Raw genomic sequence first — 25,013 nt, 5'->3', positions numbered from 1 at the left:
GCACTAATCCCACCATCCTCAGGACCTCATCTAAACCTAATCACCTCCCAAAGCTCTGTCCCTAGTGCCATCACATGGGGGATTGAAGCTTCAACACGTGAACTGTGGGAACACACAAACGTTCAGTCCCTAACACTGCCCGTTAAAAGAGACTCGGGTTCCTGAAGCCCAGGGTTCCTCTTCTGGAACAGAGACCACAGCACATGCAGTGTGGCAAAGCCCTGGGGGGACTGGAGCTTAGATGCAGGAAGATGCAGATGCACTGGCTGCCCTTTAGCCCTCTGACTCTGATCCAGGAGTCTCGTGTCTTCTGCCAGCAAACTGTGACAGGTTGATTTGTCAACCTGCACGTAGGGTGGAATCTCAGAGCCTTCAGAGGACTTTCCAGAGCTCAGGCCTGTCTAAATCCCAAACCTTACGGGCCTGTTGGAGGGCAGGCACGCATTAGGGGCCAATTCCCTCCCGCTTTCTTCTCACCACGGGACCCTAAGCTGTACCAAACTAGCTCTTCCTGTATCATTCACCTCGTCAGACCGTGAACCACAGGCTGTGTCTGGGTCCTGGGAAACGGGGTTCCCTGCTCAGACATCCTTCCTTGGCTTCTGCTGACCTGAGACTTCCCCTTGCTTTGCCAACAGCCAGGGGTATCGACTCAGAATTCATTTCAGGGGGTGGGGTGGGTTTTAGCTTGAATACATTCATTTCCCTTAAGATACTAATTACATTCCTGGAAATACTAGTCATGGGCTCCACGTCAAACCTACTTAAGAGCATCTCAGGGCAGTTATGTGTACAACTGCAGTGAAACTTGTTTTCGGGTTTTTGTAGGCTGAAAGATGGACCTCTAGAAACGTCATCAGCGCCGGAGGCGTCCTTTCAAAGGGTCACACTTATCAAGGGTCCTGGCCCTTCGGGGCACTGCAAATCAGTAACAAATGCAAATGATCAGCAAGGACCCGGTATGTGACCACGGCTGGTCCAAACCAAGTGCCTCTTCCCCTTCCCCTCCTACCAAAGTTACTTCTCAGCCACAGGAGAGAGATCCCGGCCAGAAGCAGAGCAGAGATCCCTCAGAGCAGTGCTTCTCAATGGGGGTGATGTTGTCTACAGGGGACACTTGTACTGTCTGGAGACATGTGTGTTTGTCACAACTTGGAGTGCTATGGGCATCTATTGGGAAGAGCCCAGAGATGCTTCTAAGCATCGTACAATGCGTGGGACAGTCCTCATGACAAAGAGTTAGCTGGTGCAAAATGTTAAGCGTGGTAAGGTTGCAAAATCCTGCCTCCGAGCTTAGAACTTTGCTGTCCAATGCAGCACCCACGAGCCACACGTGGCTCTGGACCACTTGAAATGGGGCCGTGATGGAGGTGTGTTCTAACACACACTGATTGGAAAGACTTAGTGCCAAAAAATATGAAATGTCCTATTAATCATTTTTACATGGACTACCTGTTGAAATAAGCTTTTAAATATAATGGGTTAAACATACGCTGTTAAAAAATCAGATTCACCGGTTTTGTTTTGTTTTTCTCTTTTTCTGAATGTGACTCGAGAGGATTTAAGTTCCCTGCGTGGCTCACGTTGTACTTCTATTGGACAGTGTTGTTTAGAACTTCTTCCACCCGCTCCCCTCCTTCCACAGGCTTTCTGGGTCTTCTGTGAAGCACTCTGGGCTCAGGGCTACCATCTGCCCATAAATCACTTTTGGTTTAGTTACAAAAAATAGTCCCTTCTTTGAGACAACACTCCCAGCGGCCAAAAGATGACGGTCACAGGATATTGTTGGGACGCTTTACTGCGACCTACTGGAAGGTCGGTGTAACAATTTAGACCGCGTGAACACGGCACCAAGTGCAGTGGACAATCCTGGCGGTGCTGGTTGCCGTGTGTCCATGCCGGGGTGGAGTCTGCAGAGAAGGATTTATTCCACCCCAATCCTCCCCTTCAACGGTCTGTAAGGTTCTCTTCCACGCACACGTGTTGTTTTTAACCCCAGAGGGAAGACTCTGATTGTTATCTGTCAGACTTGATTTGGGGAGCGGGGATGGAGACCAAACGGTTAATTTCTGGCTTGGAAAAACCCTCACTGTCTTATTCTCTGAGCAAGTATTGTGGGTACACGATCATGGTACATGTTGGTGGGAAAGACCAAAAAGTAGGGTCCTTTCCTCAAGACACTTAGTCTCCAGAGCGGGGATTTCTCTAGGCCAGCTTTTTCTTGGAAGGGCAAAATGGTAACTACTTCAGACGTGCAGGCCATATGGTCTCTGCGGAAACTACTCAAAAGCAGCCACAGACAATATGGAAATAAATTTGAAAGAACGAAGTTTTGCAATTTGCAGCAACATGGATGGAGGGCATGATGCTAAGTAAGTCAGACAGAGACACATACTGTGTGATACCACCCATACGTGGAATCTAAAAGATACAACAAACTAGTGAATATGACGAAAAAGAAGCAGACCCACAGATATAGAGAACAAACTAGTGGTTACCAGTGGGGAGAGGGAAGGGGGGCAGGGGCAATATAGGGGTAGAGGGAGAAAAACAGGATCATTAGGGGACTATATGGAATCATATGGGCTTCCCTGGTGGTGCAGTTGTTAAGAATCTGCCTTCCAATTCAGGGGACACAGGTTCGAGCCCTGGCCCGGGAAGATCCCACGTGCTGCAGAGCAACTAAGCCTGCGAGCCACAACTACTGAGCCTGCGCTCTAGAGCCCACAAGCCACAACTACTGAGCCCACGAGCCACAACTACTGAGCCCATGTGCCACAACTACTGAAGCCCACGTGCCTAGAGCCCGTGCTCTGCAACAAGAGAAGCCACGGCAATGGGAAGCCCGCGCACCGCAAAGAGTAGCCTCTGCTCGCCGCAACTAGAGAAGGCCCGCGCACAGCAGCGAAGACCTAACACAGCCAAAAATAAATAAATAAATTTATAAAAAAAGAAATCATGTGTGAAACTTTTGAAAATTGTAAAGCATTATAGAATTTAAAGAATCATTCAATAAAATTTTTAAAAAGAAATAGATTTGAGTGATCCTATTCCAATAAAACTTTATTTATAAAGCAGGTGGTGAGCTGCATTTGTCCCAAAGTTCATAATTTTCCCTATAGAGCAGTCACGGCTGCCCTATGGTCCAGACCCATGCTGCCGATGTATTTTATTTTTTTCCCATTGTAGTTGTTTTTTTTTTAAATTACCTTTGGTTGCCAACTTTGAAAAACAAGGTGACTTTTACCAAATTTGCAGCTTCTCTTGAAGACGCAGCAATCCCAAATTCACATTTATACACGCCACAACTGACGGGAGTTGGCTACTGCTACCCTTCTAGAAATGGGTTTGTCTGATTTACCACTTCACTCACTTAAATTACCAGCTTGGTTACTGTAGGTATTGGGGGTTTGACCCATAGTCCATAGCTCTCTTGATGACAGCTAGGTTGGCATGATGTCAAATTAAGCGATGGAAATGGGAAAGTTTAGTAAAGCCACCGGAAGTGTTGTGTACATAAACCAACCAGCTGAACCCCTTATTTCACCAGGCTAAACTCTCTTAGTGAATGGGAGGCCCCCATGAAGTTTCCACCAGTTCAATCCAGACGGTTAATGGAATCACTTACTTTGCACTTTTTTTGGGCCATGCCTCTCGGCTTATGGGATCTTAGCTCCCCAACCGGGGATCAAACCCATGCCCTCGGCAGTGAGAGCACCGAGTCCCAACCACTGGACCACCAGGGAAATCCCTGGAATCACTTACTTTGATGACTTCCTCGTCTGTGGACTTGCATTCCACCGACTCCGAGATATCCGTCACGGCACTGTTCTCCTCCACGGAGACCACCCTGATGGGCATGGCAACTGTCTTTCCCGTGAGGATGGCGGTGTTCAGAATCTCAGTGTCCTGCCGGAAGAACCAGACATAGCTGGGTCAAGGGAGCTGTTCAGTTCTCTCCGACCCTACGGGAAGCCTTCCAAGGTGTGTGCCAGGCTGTCTTTGTTTAGACAAGACATGCAGCACTTACCTTAGGGACCTGGGCAAAGGAGTCATTTTTGAACAATTTCCCAAGAGCGTTTCACAATTTACTTTTAGTTTATTTGTGATCGTCTTCCTAGTTTTCAACAACAACAATCCAAAAATATGTATTCTTTTTCTTTATTGCAGAGACCAAGTAAAAGTTACACATCAGTTAGGTTTGGGTTGTAAGCAACAGAAATTGACCGGCTAGTTCGAACAGGAAGGTACTCTGGTAGGTTGAATAACCAAGATGCCCATGTTCTCATCTCTAGAACCTGTGCATCTGTTGCCTTACATGGTAAAAGGAACTTTGCAGTTGTGATTAAGCTAAGGATCTTGAGATGAAAAGATTATCCTGGGTTACCTGGGGTGGACCCAATGTAACCATAAGAGTTCTTTGAAGAGGTAGCCATGGGGGCCAAATGAAGAGAACAAGATGCGGTGCTGGAAGCAGAGTGATGTGGCTGTGACCTGGGAGATGTGGGCAGCTTCTAGAAGCTGGAAAAAGAAGAGATTTCTCCCTAAAGCCTCCAGGAGGAAGACACATTAATTTTCGCCCCAGAAGACTCCTTTCTGACTTCCAACTTCCAGAACTGTAACGGACCAAAGTTGTGTTCATTTGTTAGAGCATTTGTTGTAACAGGAAATGAATTCAGGTTCTTAGTGGATAGATCCTGGGCTACTCCCGGGATCAGAGGAAAAGCTGAAGTAGGCTTTGGAAAGGCAGGACCAAGAACGACTTCCAGGATGTTGAAAAGAGGAAAGGATGGGCGAGTCTCTCTAGAGTGAAGCGGAGTGAATCCCTTCAACCATTTCTAGCCCTGAGTGACTGCTTATGATTTAAATTTTCTGGAGGGAGAGTCTGATTGGTCTCATCATGGTGCCCATCCCTTATCCAGGGAAGGATGGGGCCACTCTGATTGACATGTCTACCAAGATCGATTCCAACTGGAAAAGGGCAGTCTTAAAAAAAAATCAGAACTGTGTTATCAGAAGACAATAGAATGTGTAGATTCCCATCAGGCAAACAAGGGCAACAACAGATAGATAGTCATTACAAAAGCAATCAAAGAGTTAGGTAATTTTTACCCCCAAATGCCTGTGATCACTACTGCACCTTGGCGATGGGCTGCATCGTTTTGTGTAGCCAACCAAACTGTCTTCCTCTGTTGACCCACTGTGGCCCATCCCATCCTCTGATGACTTGGGTTTATCCTGTTCATACCGACTTCGTGCAAAATGATGAGCATCACAGCTCTCACGTGTGTTATGATTTGCAAAGTGATGAAGAAAACGCCTTCTCTTTTGAATTTGTAGGCACTCCCTGCTTGCGCTTCTGTAATCCTTTTCTTTATGGTCAAATGAAGATGAAAAAGCATCTGTGGAGACCTGCTGCCTTGTACAACTCAAATATCTGAGGGAAGATTCCAGCTCAGGTATTGCTAGGACCAGGTTCTCAAAACATGTTGCAATTAATTTCTTTCTTTCCTTTTTTTTTTTTTTTTTTTTATAAATTTATTTATTTATTTTTGGCTGTGTTGGGTCTTCGTTTCTGTGTGCGGGCTTTCTCTAGTTGCGGCGAGCGGGGGCCACTCCTCATTGCGGTGCGCGGGCCTCTCACTGTCGCGGCCTCTCTTGTTGTGGAGCACAGGCTCCAGATGCGCAGGCTCAGTAGTTGTGGCTCATGGGCCTAGTTGCTCCACAGCATGTGGGATCTTCCCAGACCAGGGTTCGAACCCGTGTCCCCTGCACTGGCAGGCAGATTCTCAACCACTGCACCACCAGGGAAGCCCTTCTTTCTTTTTTAATTGAAGTATAGTTGACTTACAATATCGTGCCCATCTCTGCTGTACAGCAAAGTGACTCAGTTATACACAGACAGACATTCTTTTTCATATTCTTTTCCATGATGGTTTATCACAGGCTATTGAATATAGTTCCCTGTGCCGTACAGTAGGACCCTGTTGTTTATCCATCCTATATATACTAGTTTCCCAATCCTTCCCTCCTCCCCTCCCCTCCCCTCCCCTCCCCTCCCTCTTGGCAACCACAAGTCTGTTCTCTATGTCTGTGAGTCTGTTTCTGTTTAATAGATAGGTTCGTTTGTGTCATATTTTAGATTCCACATATAGGTGATATCATATGGTATCTGTCTTTCTCTTTCTGACTTTCTTCCCTTAGTATGATCACCTCTAGTTGCATGCAATTAATTTCTACGGCTCCCCATCTCTTAACTCTCTTTTCCTCTGTTTGGCTTCATCAGTCAATAAGCTATTTCTACACAGTAGACCCCCAGCTATATTCTCCATGGCTCAAATCTGTGTTCTTCCCTCATACAACTCAAAGCAAAAAACAAACAAACAAAACCCCCAAACAGCCCAATTAAAAAATGGGCAAAGCACCTGAATAGACATTTTTCCAGAGAAGATAAAATCCAAATGGCCAACAGACACATGAAGAGATGCTCAACGTCACTAACCCTCAGGGGAGTGTAAATTACAACCACAAAGAGAAATGAAGAACTCCTGTACCACCCTCGGATCCCCACGAGGGAGCGATTTTCCGGTTGGATTGTACCTTCCTGGTTTCCCCCAGTTGCGAGCATAGCTATGGGATTACAGAAAACAATAGCACACGTTGTAGAAGCAGAGGGGGCAGTGAGGAGCCCAGGCATGGACTGGGCACATCGGCCAGGTCTGACCGTAAAGGTCCTCTGTCCCCTCCCAAGGACTTGGAGAGATGCTGTGCTGGGAAGGAGGGAAGCTTTCCTAGAGAGTGAAAAATGTGTGTGTGTGTGCGTGCGTGTGTGTCTGTGTGTGATCGGGACACTGCAGATTACAGAGTTATGTGGGGCTCGCTGCTGCTCCCGAATCCTTTTACGGTCAAGCCCAATTCATAGCGATGTGCCTGGCGCGCTATTTAAATGCGTACAACTGTGTGCTTTCGGAACCCCCAGCCGGACCTGGAAGAACTCATTTTGGGCAGGGCGGGCTGGGAGCAGGTGCCGCCTGCCTTTATCCTCCACGTAGCGCGGCTCTGGAGCCCAGGCTGCAGGCTGCCCTCCCTCCAGACCCCCCTGAGCTATGAGATGCTCGGCATCACGGAACGGAGTCCTCTTCTGAAAGCAGACGGGTGGACATCTCCTGTTGCCCCCAGCGGACATCAGACCCCACCCACCAATACCCTTTCAGAGCCTCACGGAACACAACTAAGGCACAACGGTCACTTGGACCCTTTTCCTGTTATTAAATGTTTGTTCTCTGCTGTCACTGTTGTTCTCTCTCCCTCCACCTCCTTCCATCAGGAACCAGAGAACTGCTCTGTGTTTCTGAAAAGAATCCATCAAGTGAGGTACTTTTAAATCACTGTCATTTCAAGCTCGGAGAAAGCCCGAGGCTTCAGAGAAAACACGCTTTGTTTGATTTGACCTCATAAATGTAAATTGGTTTGGCCATTTTCTGTATTTTTTTTACAAATTGGGTTTTTAATTTTTAAATAAATAGAGAACACAGAATTACTTCTGGAGGGTTAAAGAGGCTGAGGGGGTGTGAACTGATTAAAAAGATAAATCCAACTGGCCAGGGGAGGAGGCACTTATCCCAGGAGTGGGTGTGAAATACCCATTACAAATTCCCCAGCGGCTTCTCATCAAGAGAAATGAGGAGAGCGGAAATGTGTGGCATAGTGGACTATTATGCAGCGACAAAAAAGAAATGAGGTGCGACCACGTGGATGAACCTTGAAACGTGACGCTAAGTGAAAGATGCCAGACATAAAATGACACGTATTTTACGATTCCATTTATATAAAATGTCAAGAATAGGCAAATCCCTAGAGGTGGAAAGCAGACTGGTGGTTGCCAGGGGCTGGGGGAACAGAATGCAGAGTGACTGCTTAAAGGGTCTGAGTTTTATTTTTACGGTGATGGAAATGTTCTGGAATTAGACAGAAGTGATGGTTGCACAACCTTGTAAATATACTAAGAACCACTCAGTTAAAGATTCTAAATGGTGCTTTTTATTCCACTCGGGTATTTATTCCAAAAAAGAGACAACATTAGTTAGAAAAGATCCACGCACCCCAATGTTCATAGCAGCCTTTTTTACAACTGCCAAGATACGGAAACAACCTAAGTGTCCATCTACAGATGAATGGATAAAGAAGATGTGGTATATATATTATATATATACAATAGAATACTACTCAGCCATAAAAAAGAATGAAATGTTGCCATTTGCAGCAACATGGACGGACCTAGAGGCTATTAGGCTAAGTGAAGTAAGTCAGACAAAGACAGTACTGTATGTTATCACTTACACGTGGATTCTCAAAAATGAAACGAATGAATATATCAAAACAGAAGCAGAGTCACAGATACAGAGAACAAAGTAGTGGCTACCAATGGGGAGAGGGAAGAGGGAGGGGCAATACGGATGGGGCTTAAGAGGTACAAACTACTGTGTACGAAATAAATAAGCTTCAAGGATGTATTGTACAACACGGGGAATATAGCCAATGTTTTATAATAACTATAAATGGAGTATAACCTTCAAAAATTGTGAATCACTATGTTGTACACCTGAAACATATAATATTGTACATCGACTACACCTCAATAAAAAAATTTTTAGAATATGAAATTTAGAAAATAAATAAACAATACCCTACAGTTTTGTCAAAAAATGGTGCATTTCATAGCATGTGAATTACATCTCAATTTAAAAAGAGAAGGAAAAGTGTGTGGGAGATGTGCGGGTGCCACGGAGAGGCCACGGCGGGGCTCAGACCTGGCTCTGCCTCTTGGCTGGTCGTGTGGCCTCAGATGAGCGAATCCATCCACCCACCCTCAGTTCACTCATTCGGGAAATGGGACCAAGAGAAAACACATCTGCAGCTCCAAGACCAGACACCTCGCCTTCCACACCAATGCTGTGGGTTCAAATCTCACGAGGGTCTGAGGATGAGGCAGGTTTCATCTAAGATGTTCCAGATGGTAGAAAACAGCCTCTCTCAAGAAGAACCCTCCTACACTGTTGGGGGGAACGTAGGTTGGTGCAGCCACGATGGAGAACAGTACAGAGGTTCCTCAAAAAATTAAAAATAGAGCTACCATAGGATCCAGCAATCCCACTCCTGGGCATATATCCAGACAAAACTCTAATTCGAAAAGATCCATGCACCCCAATGTTCCTTGCAGCCCTATTCACAATAGCCAAGACATGGAAGCAACCTAAATGTCCGTCGACAGATGAATGGATAAAGAAGATGTGGTACATATATACAATGGAATAGTACTCAGCCATAAAAAAGAATGAAATAATGCCATTTGTAGCAACATGGATGGACCTAGAGATGGTCATACTAAGTGAAGCAAGCCAGACAGAGAAAGACAAATACCAGATGATGTCACTCATATGTGGAATCTAAAATATGACACAAATAAACATGTCTATGAAACAGAAACAGACTCACAGACATAGAGAACAGACTTGTGGTTGCCAAGGGGTGGGGAGGGGAGGGAAGGATTGGGAGTTTGGGATTAGTGGATGCAAACTCTTATATATAGGATGGATAAACAAGGTCCTACTGTAGAGCACAGGGAACTATATTCAATATCCTGTGATAAACCATCATGGAAAAGAACATGAAAATGAACACATCCATATACATAACTGAATCACTTTGCTGTACACCTGAAACTAACAAAGCATTGCAAGTCAACTATACTTCAATGAAAAAAAAAAGAAAAAAACCAATCTCTTTCAATGCACATGTACTTGGGAGTCATTTAGAGGTAGTACATAATAATAATAAATAAATAAACCAGGTCACATTTGGGGAGCGCTTCCTACACGCTAGGTGTTGCTAAACGCTTTCATCTCTACCACCAACCCATGAAGCAGGTGGTCTTTTTATGCCAGGTCTATGGATGGGGAACTGAGGCTCAGAGCTGGTTAAGCGATGTGTCCAGGGCACACAGCCTGGAGGTGGCCTGGCCAGGTTTGAACGTGGACCTCCAGGGCTAGAACACATGATCTCTTCTCCTACTCTGTGCTGAAGAGCTAGGACATGGGACAGAACTGCCTCGGTTCTGCCTCTGCTCTTTCCTTGTTGTGTTTTAAATTCTCCCAGCGTCAGACTCCTCGGCTGTGAACTTGGGGAATCATCTGGGTTGCTGCGAAGATTAAATCAGATAATGTTTATGAATGGCCTGTCAGGGCGTGGAACAAAGTCCTTGTTGAATGAGAGGGCAGCTATTAAGCATAAATGTGAAATGTCTGGATGAGGCAATAGCAGATGGAGAATAGCCAACACTTCTCCTGAAACTCTCTTTTCTCTATTGGAGGGAGAGGCATAGAAAATAAAATCAAATAAAGATAAGGCTGTATGTAGCAAGCACGGGAACACGCATTGCCTAGAAGAACAGAAACGTTAGCACATGGGGGTGTGGAGCGGATTACAGACGGAGAGGTGTCTATGAGAGCCTTACAGATACCTTTTTGGCACGTCAGACTTTTACAACAAGATCCAGGGGCCAAAGCCTGCCTGTGGTCTGTGTTTATATGGACTTGTGAGCTGAGAATGATTTTTACATCATCAAGGCTCTTAAAAAAAAACAAAGAAAGAGAAAATGCCAGAGACTGTATGTGTCTCCAAAAAACCTAAAACGTGTAATATCAAGCCCTTTACAGAAAAATTCTGCCAAACCCTGGACAAGAGGATCATTTTCCCAAAATGATGGGGCTCTCGTCACGCCCCCCCCAAGGGCGTCTCCTAACCCTTTGGTGTCGTCATTCTGCTTTGTAGAGCTGAGCCTACCCTTACAGCTTTGCTTTTCTTCAGTTGTTATCTCCTCTGATTCACTGTGTTTCCAGCTACAGTTCCAGGTCAGCACCACAGCCCGCACGGAAGCCCGCATTCTTTGCTCAACCTGGATAGATTTCCGTCTTGAGATAGTCTGCATCACACGGAGACCCGGGGGCTTTGGACCCACAAGAAGCACTGCCCTAGAGCACTGGGTCTTGTGTTAAATAGGAAGGGGTATTTGAATCGGGGCTGATTTTTTAAGTGTTTCCTAATTTGCAGTCGTGATTATATGCATGTTATGGCAGCGCTGGGTGCCTTGCACACACTTTTAGCTCAAGGAGGGTGAGTATGAATACTGGAAGCACAGGAAGCCCCTACAATCGGCCTTTCTTAAGGGGGGTGGATAACATTACAGATGACTGCTCAGGAGGAAGTGTATGAGTAGACACAGAGCTAGAGAAGAAATAAGTGGTTACCAGTGGGGAGAGGGACGGGGAAGGGAATCGGGGAGTAAGAGGTACAAACTATTAGGTGTAAAATAAGCTACAAGGATATACTGTACAACATGGGGAATACGGCCAATATTTTATAATAATTATAAATGGAGTATAACCTTTAAAAATTGTGAACCACTGTATTGTAGACCTGTAACTTACATAGCATTGTACAGCAACTACACTTCAATAAGAAAAGTTTTTAAAAAGTATATGCGTGGAAAAACCAACGAGCATTTCTTCCTTCATCTCTGCTGAAGTGCAGTAGGTCGGGAAAACACACAGCAGAGTTGGAGGAAGTGCGTTTGAGGCAGCTGGAGGGTCCCCAGCTCACGTGGCAGGCTCTGGGAAGATCAGAGGTCCGGTTTTTTTGAAAACCAAGAAAAGGGAGCCCAGCTGCTGGCATGCAGAGGGCTGAGACTGCTTCAGTGAGGCAACATCAGGCTGCCCATCCTGCTGCCTCACGCTTGCTGCATGGGGCTCCAGGCCCTGCCTTCTCTGTGCTTTGTTTTCCTCATCTGTGAAATGGGACAGTTCCGCTTTCCTCCAGGGTGGCTCCGGGGATTAGATGAGAGAACCTAGGCAACCCCCCTAGCTTCGTGCCTGCCACAGAGGTGGCCGTTCCAAAAACACCAGCCCCACCGTCCTCAACCCTGGGAAACGGAGTCCGAGAAACCTGACGGAATTTCCACGTCCTATTTCACCAAATCACTCTTTTTTTTTTTTAACATCTTTATTGGGGTATAATTGCTTTACAATGGTGTGTTAGTTTCTGCTTTACAACAAAATGAATCAGTTATACATATACATATGTTCCCATATCTCTTCCCTCTTGCGTCTCCCTCCCTCCCACCCTCCCCATCCCACCCCTCTAGGTGGTCACAAAGCACCGAGCTGATCTCCCTGTGCTATGCGGCTGCTTCCCACTAGCTATCTACCTTACGTTTGGTAGTGTATATATGTCCATGCCACTCTCTCACTTTGTCACAGCTTACCCTTCCCCCTCCCCATATCCTCAAGTCCATTCTCTAGTAGGTCTGTGTCTTTATTCCCGTCTTACCCCAAGGTTCTTCATGACATTATTTTTTTTTCTTAAATTCCATATATATGTGTTAGCATATGGTATTTGTCTATTTCTGACTTCACTCTGTATGACAGATTCTAGGTCTATCCACCTCATTACAAATAGCTCAATTTCGTTTCTTTTTATGGCTGAGTAATATTCCATTGTATATATGTGCCACATCTTCTTTATCCATTCATCCAATGATGGACACTTAGGTTGTTTCCATCTCCGGGCTATTGTAAATCACTCTTGAGCACCACAGCCTCTCAGCTGTAAGAGGGTGAGTGTTCAACTGTAACTGATCTGGGAACTAACTTAGCATCGCTTGGAAGTTGATGGAGGAGTCGTTTAATTACACTTTCAATTCCATCTGGAGGCAGCATCGGCAGGACCCCCGGGGGCTGCGGCGATGGGCTTTGCTGCGGGCTTCAGAAGAGGGGACAAGTGTCCCGTCTCTGGATGGTACCTATGGGAAGAGGCAAGAGAAGGTGGCTGTCCAGTGTGTCTACGAAGCAGCGGCAAAGATCTCTGGATCCCAGAGGTGGCCCGAAAAAGGCAGAGACTAGAAAAATAAATGCGTCGGGTTCGCAGGAAAAGAGACCCAAGGTCTTGTGGCCGAAAGGGGCTAGTTGGTACTCCATATCCATTCTCTTCCTTTTCCTTGGTAACTGAACCATGAAGTTTTGGCAGGTGGAGTGGGAAACAGTACCAGCTCAGAGAAGTCTAAACTCCGTCTCTCTTGCAGGGGGGTGACCGTGGAATGGGGTTCAAGTACGAGGGTTCTCAAAGTGTGGTACCTGGACCAAAAGCCTCAGCATCACCTGGGAACTTCCTAGAAACGCAAATTCCCGGGCGCCACCCCAGACACACTTAGTCAGAAACTCTGGGGGTGGAGCCTATTCACCCTTTGCTTTAACAATCTCTCCAGGTGATTCTGATGCTGCTGAAAAGTTTGAGAACTACTGTTCTAGTCCAGATGTAAGCAGCAATGTTTTTCTTCAGGAAGTCTGCTTAATGGGAGCTGGATAAGGGAAGTGGGATGTTCTTTTTGCCCTTTTCCCCTTCCTCCTACCTGGAATACAGATACAATGGCTGGAACATTAGTAGCCATCTTGGTCCATGAGTCAGACTTGGAAATGAAAGCCACTCATGGAGGATGGTGGGGGTAGAAAGACAGAAGACGTCTAAATCTCTGATGACTAAGGAGTGGTCCTGGACTTACTTATGTACATGAGGTAAACTTTACGTCTCAGCTACTAGTTTTGAGCATTTTCTACTATACTTAGCCTAACCTAAGGCTAACTCACATAGATATTTCTCTGCATGCTTGAGATTGTGAACGAAGATTGCTATCCGCTGCACTTGCATGCCACATTTCCAGTTGTGTAACCTGAAGAAGGGGACTCCATGGCAAGGGTGCTAGGCGGTGGCCTGCACTTGGGGAATGGCAGGGGATGGTAGTAAGCCCGTTGCTTTTAGCTGCTGCTGGTGGTGGAAGCAAGGCTGATAGAGGATTGTTATGAGAGGAGGGCCAAGCAGAGACTGACAATTCAGCATAATTTACAGCACCGGGCAAACTACTCCAACAGGGAGCTTCCTCTTCCCAATTCAAGGCATGCTCGTTAAAATGATGCATGGGTGGCACAGCAGCCAGTTGGCATATGCTGATTAGTGAAAGTACTTGAAATGAGGGTTCAGGATTCAGGGCAGATGAGCCCAGGGAAATGCCATCTGATAGGCTGACTTTGTTAGGTGCAACCAGCTATTTACATAATCCTGTGATGAAGAATATTATGCACACACACACAGGCATCGTAGGGGCGACCTTTCAAAGTCCCACCCGCTAACGTAATTTTCCCTCTAACCAGGCTGCGTGCAGACACCCAGCTCTGCCGCAGTTTTTCTCATCAGGGAGAGAAGGGAAACCTTATTACTGGTTGGTGTGCGAACGGCACGCCTGATGGAGCGGGCTGGATTGGACCCGCTAACCGACACCACCACCTTCTCCCCTCCCGTTTCCTAATGAAACGATCCCCAAGAGTTCTGCATGATTTGGGGGGGCAGAATTGATTCTAAAAATGCTCCGGGAGATGCTGACGGGGAAATGGAAACCAATATTATCATTTCTGCTTTGCAATGGCTTTGGGATTTCCAAGAAGCAGCGAGGGTCAGGAGGTGGACAGGCTGGGGAAGAGACGGTGTTTCCCAAGGGAAGGCTTTCTCTTCCTAACATTCCAGGGAGCAAGAGAATAGGCCTCTTCCATCAATAACCCGACAGCTCCATCCACACTGCAATTGTTCCCAGTTACACCTTCTCCTCTGTCATTTCTGTTTGTCTTCACTTTGCAACTCCTTCTAGAAATCTTAGCCCAATGGTATAGTGGACCAATGAGGGTCCACATCTGAAAACAGAAGGTGGGACTTCCCTGGCGGTCCAGTGGTTAGGACTCCATGCTTCCACTGCAGGGGGCACGGGTGTGATCCCTGGTAGGGGAACTAAGATCCTTCACGCTGTGCAGAGTGGCCAAAATAAATAAATTTAAAAAAATAAAATAAATAAAAACTGAAGGCATCTCAGTCCAGCATGCCAGAGCAGAGTGCAGACGGGGCTTTCGGAGCTGAGTCAGAAGAGCTTCCTGGATGGCTCACAGGTTCCAGGACACAATCATAAATTATCAGACCCACTCGTACTTACTGGGCATCTACAATGGGTCAGGCACTCATAGTAATCATCATCATCTCCATCATCATTTATGTGTTATCATTTATTAACACGGGTTTATGCCCGTGTTAATTTTCTAGGGCTTTTCTTATATAGGATAGCAAGATGGGGGGCTTAAAACAACAGAAATTTATTCTCTCACAGCTCCAGAGGCAAGAGTCCGAAATCAAGGCGTTGGCAGGACCACATTTCCTCTGGAACATTTTGGGGAGAATCCTTCCCTGCCTTTTCCAGCTTCTGGGCGGGGCTGGCAGCCCTTGGTGTTCCTTGGCTTGTAGACACTTCACTCCAATCTCCACCTCCATCATCTGTGGTCTTCTGTGTGTGGTGTCCAAATTCCCTCTTCCTATAAGGACACCAGTCCTGTTGGCCTAGGGCCCATTTTAATGACCTCATCTTAAGTTGATGACTTCTGCAAAGACCCTCTTTCCAAATAAGATCACATTCACAGATTCTGAGGGTTAGGATGCCAACATTTCTTTTCGGGGGGCATAATTAAATCCATAAGAATGTCTCTTTCATCCTTTGCAGAGAACCTTCATGTGGATTACTGCCACTTTGATCGTCAACATGGCAGAAGAGAAAGGGTTGATGTTACCACAGATGGGAAAACTGAGGCCCAGAGGACTTGAACCTTCCAGTCTTCTGACAGCCAAGCCGTTCAACGTGAGTGCCTGCCTTTATGCAAAACAGCCCTCGGAGCTGACACAGCACTGACTCTACCAGTGACGGTACCAACACCCGCACGGGCCAGCTCACAGCCCACTGTGATTCTGAGCCTTTGCAAGTACTGCATGCTGTTCCAGGCTTCTTTGCATGTGCTGACTTCTTTCCTCCCTTCAACAACCCCACGAGGCAGGTACTTGCCTTCTCCCCCACTTCCTAGGTTAGAAAAAAGTTTAAGAGTTGCAGAAAGTTTAAGTAACTTGCTAAAGAACCTACAGCTGCTAAGCGACAGGGTGAGAAGGGGAGGGAAGAGAGAACCCTGGCTCCGAGCCCTTACACTATCTGACGGCACTATCCCTAAAGATGCTGTAAACTGACTTTGAAAAAGCAAATACATATATTATACATCTCAGGAAAGGTCCTTAAAAAAACACAGTGTGGGGCTTCCCTGGTGGCGCAGTGGTTGAGAGTCTGCCTGCTGATGCAGGGGACACGGGTTCGTGCCCCGGTCCGGGAAGATCCCACATGCCGCGGAGCGGCTGGGCCCGTGAGCCATGGCCGCTGAGCCTGCGCGTCCAGAGCCTGTGCTCCGCGGCGGGAGAGGCCACAGCAGTGGGAGGCCCGCATACCGCAAAAAACAACAACAACAACAAAACAAAACAAAAACACAGTGTTACTGAGATACAGTTCAGATGCCGCAATTCACCGATCTAACACGTAATTGCCAGTTGCAACCATCACCCCTGTTTAGTTTGAAAACATTTTCATGCCCCCAAGGAAACTCCACGTCCATCAGCAGTCATCCCCCAGCCTCCCCTCCTTCCTGCCCCCCCCCCGGCAACCACCAGTCTACTTCCTGTCTCTACGGATCTGCCTCTCCTGGACACTTGCTATAAATGCACTCACACGCTGCATGGTCTTTTGTGTCTGCCTTATTTCAATCAGCATCATGTTTTCGAGGTTCATCCGCGTTGTAGCCTGTGTCAGGGCTTCGTTCTTTTTTTTATCGACTAATAATATTCCAGGGTATGAACAGACCTCATTGCATGTATCCGTTCATCAACGGATGGACATTTGGGTCGTTATTGGACCACGTTGTGGCTACTACTGGCTAATACGAACAATGTTGCTACGAATATTTGAGCGCAAGATTTTTGTGTGTGGTTGAAGCTTGTCGTTTCTCTGGCGAGTATACCTAGGAGTGGGGATGTGAAAATGCCTTTTTAAAGCCAGGTAATTACCTAGACTCTTTCTTAAGATGAATCATCTTCAACTTCTTGGCACTGGAAAAGTTACAATAATCCCCCCCCAATGTAGGAATCGCCTTTCCTCCAAAGCGGTCCGAGTACTTTTTTTTAATCCTATACAATCCACCTCTCTGGCGTCTGGGCAGAAGGAGGTGATTTTTTTTTTTTTTTTTTTTAACTGTCGTTTCATAAAGCCACAGAGGCAATGAGATGTCTGTGCCCCAGGTCAGAGGCTGGGATGAGCGGATGCTGACCACCGGTCAGGCGTCTGTTCCAGGGCCCCCGGTCCGCTCTCCACGTCCAGGCATGAGGGCGACGGCCCCCTCCCGCTGCTGTGAATGCCGCTTGTTGTGACTCTCAGAACGAACGCCGTGTTCCCAGCCCCGCGTGTTCCTAGACGGTGTCTCATTAATTATAGTCTCAGCCCATTGGCTGCCTTTCGAGCTGCATCTTAATTAGTGACCCCTCCCGGCTGACTCTTTCTTAGCACAGGAGTTCTTTGTTGGATCCTGTGTCTCTTCCGATTTTCAAAGCACAGATCAATGGGACGCTGTGAGGCAAACTTGTCTCCCTTCCCATTTCGGGAACAGGAAGGGATCCTTGTACGGGATGGGCTCTGCTCCCGGCACAGACCCACCCCACAGCCAACAACAGACCCCTTGATGTGCAGAGGGGGATGGCACTGGGTTCCAGCATTATCTAACCTAGGTGGCTGGATCCTATTTCGAGAGAATCTACTTTCCACCAAAGGGGTGCGCCCTTTGAAACCCGAAGGAGGTCCTGTCCTGCTCTGCTCAAACCTTCTCGTGGTTTGCATCCCACACAGAGCGAGAGGCAAAGTCCTGCAGGATCCGGACACCCTCAGACTCTTTGGTTTCCTCCTGCTACTCTCCCTTCTGCATGCTTTCCAGACACCGCCGCTTCTTTGCTGTGCGTTGAACGCGACTGAACCTTTGTACCCACTGTCCTGCCTGGAATGCTTTCTCGAGACATCCACGTGGCTCCATCCTCACGTCCCAAGCATCTCTGTCCAGATGTTACCTCCCCATATCCCCATTCTCTGCTGTGCGTTCCAGAGCTCTGACCACCCAGGACACGATGTGTTTCATTTCAGTGTTGGGGGCCGTGTCTGGGATGAAAGCTCCAAGAAGGAAGGCATCCTGTTCTCCAGTGTAGGAGCTCCACAAATGCATGGGGAAGAGATGGAAAACAGATACTGCCTGCCAGCCTTTCTAGTTTTATGTTCTAAAAGCATTTAAGGCAGGAGAATTGGAGGGCTTTCTGAAGACGGTTTTTTTTTTTTTTTTTGCGGTACGCGGGCCTCTCACTGCTGTGGCCTCTCCCGTTGCGGAGCACAGGCTCCGGACGCGCAGGCTCAGCGGCCATGGCTCACGGGCCCAGCCGCTCCGCGGCATGTGGGATCTTCCCGGACCGGGGCACGAACCCGTGTCCCCTGCATCGGCAGGCAGACTCTCAACCACTGCGCCACCAGGGAAGCCCAGTCCATTGCTTTTTAATGGGGCTGTTACATGAGTCTTAATAGGTTTTCTTGGGGGTACCCGGAGGGTCAGAACACAAAAGGTAGCTGGTCATGCCGAAATGACCTACACGTGTCCAGGCATGTGGGTTTCCAATTGTGGAGAACTGTGCTGACCGCATTAGTCACGAGAAGTGAAAAACCTCATTCTTCTCCGGATTGCAGCTCCGAGTTTCTGCCAGCAGTTAGCATGGGAGAAACACAGAGGCACAATAGTAAACCATTTAGCAAATCAATCCCGGGGAGCTGCAACTTGTCTCCAACGGTAGCTGAGCAAATTTCCTTCCCTCCCCGAGGACCTCCGCTAACAGCGCTGCGAGCTTGCAGTAACAGACCAATAATTTTCGGTTCTGTCACTACCGGGAAACGCAACTCCCACCTCATTTACCTGAAATCCATTCTCAGTGCAAACTGGGGTGCAGGAGCCGAACTTTACTTATCTGTCAATTTGCTTCTAATACAAGATGGAGATTTTATTCCAAAATGTTCATTTAAAACAAGAAAACAATTCAATTTAAGAAGGCTAGCGTCTCCGAAGGTCTAGCGCTGTAACTGAGTTATTACACGGGCTGGGATGGCACATGGGAATACGAGGCATCAACTTCCCGGAGAAATGGCACATTTGTTTGCAACCTAGCCACGAAAGGCATTGAGAAATGAGAAACGTACTCTATTTCTCCCAAGTTGTAGTCGCTTTCTGTTCTCAATAGTTCTGCCTCATGGAAGTACAGACAGATGCTGTTGCTGTGAGTCAAGGATGCTTCAAAGGCTAGTCCTGGGGGCACAGCCCCCCCACCCCAGCAATATTATGAAGGGAACAGAAGTGGCCAGTGGTCCCTGTGCTGCTTCTTATCCTTAGGACCCTTTCTGTCACCTTCCACACACACCCTGTATGAGAGACATTTCAGGGGCGCTTCGGTACCCGGACCTCCCCTCCTTCCTGAGTCACTGGGAAGAACAGGTGTCCAGACCGCTTGCAGCCAGTTAAACGTGAGTGAGTGCAATTGATGTATATCCTTTCTGGGCTGAGGCAGGTAAAAGCCAGTGGGCCGGCTCTCTGCTTTCTCTCTCCCTGGTGGGGCAATGTTGGGTGCAGGATGGGGGGAGCTAAATCCCTAAGTCGCTGGATGGAATCGAGCACAGGTCGACCTGCACCAAGCTTCGCGTGAGTGTGATAAATAAATTTTGTGCACCGCTGAAATCCCAGCTCTTGTCTGGCAGGAGCTAGCAGGACGTCTGCTGACGCAACCCCCAGAGAAGCCAGGCGTGGCGGCCACCTGAATACAAGCAAGCCCTCCAGTAAACACGCTCACATTCAAGCACGGTGGACCGAACTAACTGGACGACCCCTGCCAGAGGCACTGGGGTTTCAGGGGGAACCGCAGGGAGAGGGAAAGAAATTCTAACTCAGAGGCACAAGGTACCAACGGTGAACTCTTGAGACAACAGCCCTGGGCTCTAAGGGGAGAGAATCGTAGAGGTGGGCTCCCTTGGCTCTTCCCATCAAAATCGTACAGACAGGTTTTATCAAGTGGGAATCTGGGGTTGTGAGCACAGAAATGAGCTCTAGATAACTCAAGCCAGCAGGGAATTTGTCAGCAGGATCTCGGGTTTCAGAAGGTGGTCAGGCCCGGGAACGGGGCAGCCACCATGGTTGAATCTGGGCAACCAAGGCTGCCCCACGTCTTGTCAAGGGGATGCTAATGAATGAACCCCAACAGTTGTTTCGTGTCCTCGTATCAGGCCAGTTGAGGGTCAGAGAATCCAGCTGGTGAGTTTAGGGGCTGTGCCCTCACTGGTGGTGGCAAAGGGGTGGGAGGGAGGGAACCTGACTGGCTGGGAGAATCCTCAGCTCCGTGGGCAGTGGCTTGGACACAGTCACACCTCGTATCCCAGGCCTTCTCCAGTGGCAGGACCAGTGGTCCACTCTGAACTTCTGGGCTGCCTCAGACATAGATCAGTGAAGGCCAGAAAGTTCCTACATCTCAGTGCCCAATTAATGCCATCTCTAGCTGTTGGCACAGAGAACTTATTTACCTTTTCAACACCGCCTGCCCAAATCTGTTCAAAATCCCCATGAATCCTACTCGGCCATAATTATGCGTTGATGACTGGTCATTGACCACAGAAGTAATGGATGATAGTACCCCCTAGTGGCAGACATTGGTAATACACAGCATTGCAGCAAATGAAGAATTTTCACTTGGTACTGATTTTTCTGAACAAACACAAACCACAGCCCATATCCCTGATCCGGGTAGAATGGAATCTACTCCCTTAGTCCTGATGGCTGCTCCAGGGCCCTTCTGAGGCAAAGTATACACACTGTAAAATTCATCCGTAGTCTGATGAATTTCAGTGACTTTATGTAGTTGTGGAACTGTTACCACCATGCAGTTTCAGAACATTTCCATCAGTCTAAGTTCCCCTCGGGCCATTTGCAATTAAGCTGTGCTCCTACATCGGTCCCCAGGCAATCACTGATCGGCCTTCTGTCTCTAAAGTTGTGTCTTTTCTAAAAATTCGCATCATGGACTCCTACGGTGTGTAGTTTTTTTGTACCTGGCTGTTTTCATCTCAGTTGCTTGAGGCAGCGGTAGTTTTTTTTTTCCTTTTTACTGCAAACAGTGATCTGTCCTCTGACTATCCCTCAATTTGTTTACTTTTCTCAAGTTGAGGGATATTTGGATTTTCGGCGATGATGGGTTGTGTTGTGTCATAATGTTTGCCCACCTGTCTCCACGTGAGCAGGTGTTTTCATTTCTCTAGACCCCTGAGAGCAGCGTCACTGGGCTGTACGGCAAGTGAACCTTTAATGCATTACTAAACTGCTCAACTGTTTCCTAACAATGGTTTACCGTGTTACATTCCCACCACCGATACAGACAGATGTGTTTCCCCATACCCATGCTGACACTTGGTATTATCCGTCTTTTTGATTTCAGCCATCCTAGTGAGCGTAAACTGTGCTTTAATTTGCATTTCCCAATGACTAATTCCATCAAGCATTTAAATTCCCCTAACACTTCAGAATTAAATGAATAACTATGGTAAGTCTTGGCTACAGTCACTGAACCATCGCTCGAGCATCAAATTTAATCCGTATGTTGAAGAGGATTTGGAAGGAATCAGATAGACAGCAAGGAGGCATTTGGGCCCATCACCAACCGAAAAAAAAAAAACTGAAGAAAATGAGAAGGGTAGTTAGAAGCAGCAAACATAACAATAGTATGTTTTATGAAGGAATTCCCTGGGGGTCCAGCGGTTAGGACTCCGTGCTCTCACTGCCGAGGGTCTGGGTTCGATCCCGGGTCGGGAACTAAGATCCCACAAGTCACGCAGCCAAAAAAATAATAATAAAAAATATATATACATATATATATATTATGATAACAACCATTTAAATTCATTATCAACACACATACACATATATATAAAATTAGAAGTATTTCACATTCCCTATTTCAAGTTTCCTTGTAAAATTGGGATTTAAAAAAATCTGCCTTTTGTCTCTACCAGCAAATACAGTGTCTGAATTATGAGATAAGGGCACCAAATGCAGGCTTCGGATGCTGTCGGCTGGGCACGTGCACTGCAGCTGTCGGCTGGGTGGTTTCTCTCTGCCCTGGGTTAGCCGAGTCCCTCAGCCGAGGTTTCATTACCTCCGCCTTAATCATTAATGAGCGTGTCTGCTGAGGAGTCTGGGAGAATCCAGGAGAATGTGAGGTCCATATCAAAAGGGTACAACCAGACAGCAGTAGCCAAGAGGCTCCCCGAACTGCCCCTGGGCTAATCCTTCCGATTAAGGCAGACCTTTTGCAAATTAGTGGAGAAATGTTCCAGGTTCCTCTGCTTTCCCTCAGCTTTGTAGATTTCATTTCGCGAAGTGTAAGCAGTAATCTGGTCGTAAGAATCCCGTGTCCCACGCGGAGTTCCTGACATATTGGATAAATAAGAGCCTGGGGAGAAAAGAGATCTTGCCTCCTTCTTTCAAGTGATTAAGGGAACGAGAGCTAGTTTGTCGCCTTTGCGGTTTTTCTAGCAAATTCAAGGAAGAAGGCTTCTCTGAGGGTCCGTGAGAGATAATTACAGTCACAAGGATGGAGAGCCTTCAGACAATCGAATGTCAAACGCTGCCCCCTGTTTGTCAAATGCTCGCTGAAACCCTTCCTGGGTCTCTGCCCAGCTGTGCCAGGGGGTGGGATGGACAAGGTAACGGCACAAATCCCGATTCAAATGCATGGCCTGCCACGCATAAGCTGTGTGTCCTTGGCAAACTACTTAACCTTTCTGGGCCTCAGCGTCCTCCTCTTTAAAAAGGCGATAATAATAGTCCCATCCTGTCTTAGTTTCCTGTGGCAGCTCTTACAGAGCATCATAAACTTGGTGGCTTTAAACGACAGACATGTATTCTCTCACGGTTCTGGAGGCCGGGAGTCTGAAATCAAGGTGTCGCCAGGGCCGTGCTCCCTCCTAAGGCTCTAGAGAAGCATCCTTCCTGCCTCTTCCGGCTCCTGGTGATGGCCACGCCCCTGGCGTTCCTTGGCTCGGGGCCGCATCCCTCCCTCTTTGCCTCCAATTCACATGGCCTTCTGTGTCTCTGTGTCTCCTTTTCCATCTCTTATAAGGACTCTCTGGCTGGATTTAGGGCCACCCTGATCCACCACGATCTCAGCTTGATCCTTACCTTAACCACATCTGCAAAGACCCCATTTTCGATTAAGGTCACATTCATCGTTACCAGGGGGTAGGACTTGGACATATCCAGCCCAGCACCCATCACACAGGGACACTTGGGAGGACATGTCTGTAATTACTGGTTTATTATTATTATCGAAGGAGACTGTGGTGGGGATCAGTGAGGAAAGTGACAGAAGATGCGCCCACAAGGGGACGATGGTGTAGACAAAGGCCTGAGGCTGGAACTAGTCGTGTGAAGGGGGACCCAGCACGCCGGCTGCACTGGTGCTGAAACGTGGCTGAAGAAAGGGAGGACCCTGGTGCCAGGATGGACTGGCGGTCCCAGGTGTCATGACTCAAACCCGGACTGTTTGTCTCTAAAGTCTGCGATCCCACCAGGGACTGGTTCGAGCCCCCTGCTTCCTCCAAGCCTTCTGTGTCTCTCTTCATCCCTCCAGCCTTATGGCCTCAGAGGGGTGCAGTATTTGCACTTGGAGCTGAGCTAGGCTGCAGCACTTAAAAAAACCCCCGGCTCTTTGGGATATAGTTCACATGCCCTACCATTCACCCATTTGAAGTGTATAATCCAACGATGTCTAGTAGATTCGTAGAATGGTGCTGCCATTGCCACAATCAATTTTAGACCCTTTCATCACCCTAAAAAGAAACTGTATGTCTAAGCTGTCCACCCCTGATCCCTCCCAGTCCGGGCAGCCATAAAGTTACCTTCCCAGTCTATGGGTTTACCTACTCTAACATTTCATAGAAATGAAGTTTTATAATGTGTAGTCTTTCGTGGCTGGCTTTTTCACTTAGCGTGATGCTTTCAAGGTTCATCTGTTCTGTAATATGCATCACACTTCATTCCTTTTTATTGCTGAAAGGTTGTGGTATTCTTGAGTTGAGAGGTATAACTCCTAAGCAGGAATCATAAACTAAAATAGCCAAGTACTTCCTAAGTGCCAAGCACTGTGCAAATTACATGCATTATTTCAACTGAGATGCCTACAGAGTTTGGGCAGGCAAAACAAATGGGTGAAACAGATTCGGTAGAAACTATTACGAACCCTAGTTCGTGCTGGTCCAAAGGATTCCACTGGTTGCTGCCTGATAAGAATTTGGGCCAGAAGACTCCCTGATCTTCTGATTCTTTCAAGAGAAGTCAAGATACTGGATTTGTTTGTGTGAAATCTCTCAATTGATATACATGGACAACAAACAAAACTCATCTTCAGGCTGCATTCAGACACAGGACTTCTTCCAGTTTAGGGTCTCTGCTTATGAAGCAAAAAGATGGTCCTAAAATAACTACAGTGGACCACACACACCACTGTTTGTAACCCCAAAATCAATTTGGGAAGAAGAGTAAGCAACTCACCCTGGCTTGCCCAGACTGTCCCAGTTTTAAAACTGAAAATCCCATATCCTGGGAACCTTCTCAGTTCTGGGCAAACTGGGACGGTTGGTCACCACACTGGGAGACCAGTCTATTCCCGTGAGGTGCCCATGTCTGGGATATTGTGACTGCTCACCCTTGGGAACTACTCTTAGAGCGAAGTTATGGACACAAGAAAGGAAAGAAGTAAATCTCTTCCATTTATTGACACCTCATTTTGAATCAAAGACACCATTCTCTTTCTCCAACTTGCTCATTCATCAGATTTGACTTTTGGCTGTTCTCAAAGACAGTATCACCATTATTACCAAGACCATTCTCATCACCAATATCATCAGCATCACCATCATCATCATCACCATCACCATCATAATC

General features: G+C 47.2%; 1 protein-coding gene across 1 annotated transcript in view; it reads right to left on the bottom strand.

Annotated features, from left to right (window-relative positions):
* TMEM132C (transmembrane protein 132C) overlaps window positions 1-25,013 on the bottom strand; it is a 366,604-nt gene that overhangs the window by 32,176 nt on the left and 309,415 nt on the right. The window contains exon 5 of the mRNA XM_060170309.1: window positions 3,766-3,909. Coding sequence (XP_060026292.1) covers window positions 3,766-3,909 — 144 coding nt within the window. The remainder of the gene's footprint in view (window positions 1-3,765; window positions 3,910-25,013) is intronic.

Source organism: Lagenorhynchus albirostris, chromosome 14 (assembly GCF_949774975.1).
Source record: "Lagenorhynchus albirostris chromosome 14, mLagAlb1.1, whole genome shotgun sequence".
NCBI lineage: Eukaryota > Metazoa > Chordata > Mammalia > Artiodactyla > Delphinidae > Lagenorhynchus > Lagenorhynchus albirostris.
The sequence above is the reverse complement of the archived record's forward strand: the minus strand, read 5'-3'. Positions and strand labels throughout refer to the sequence as shown.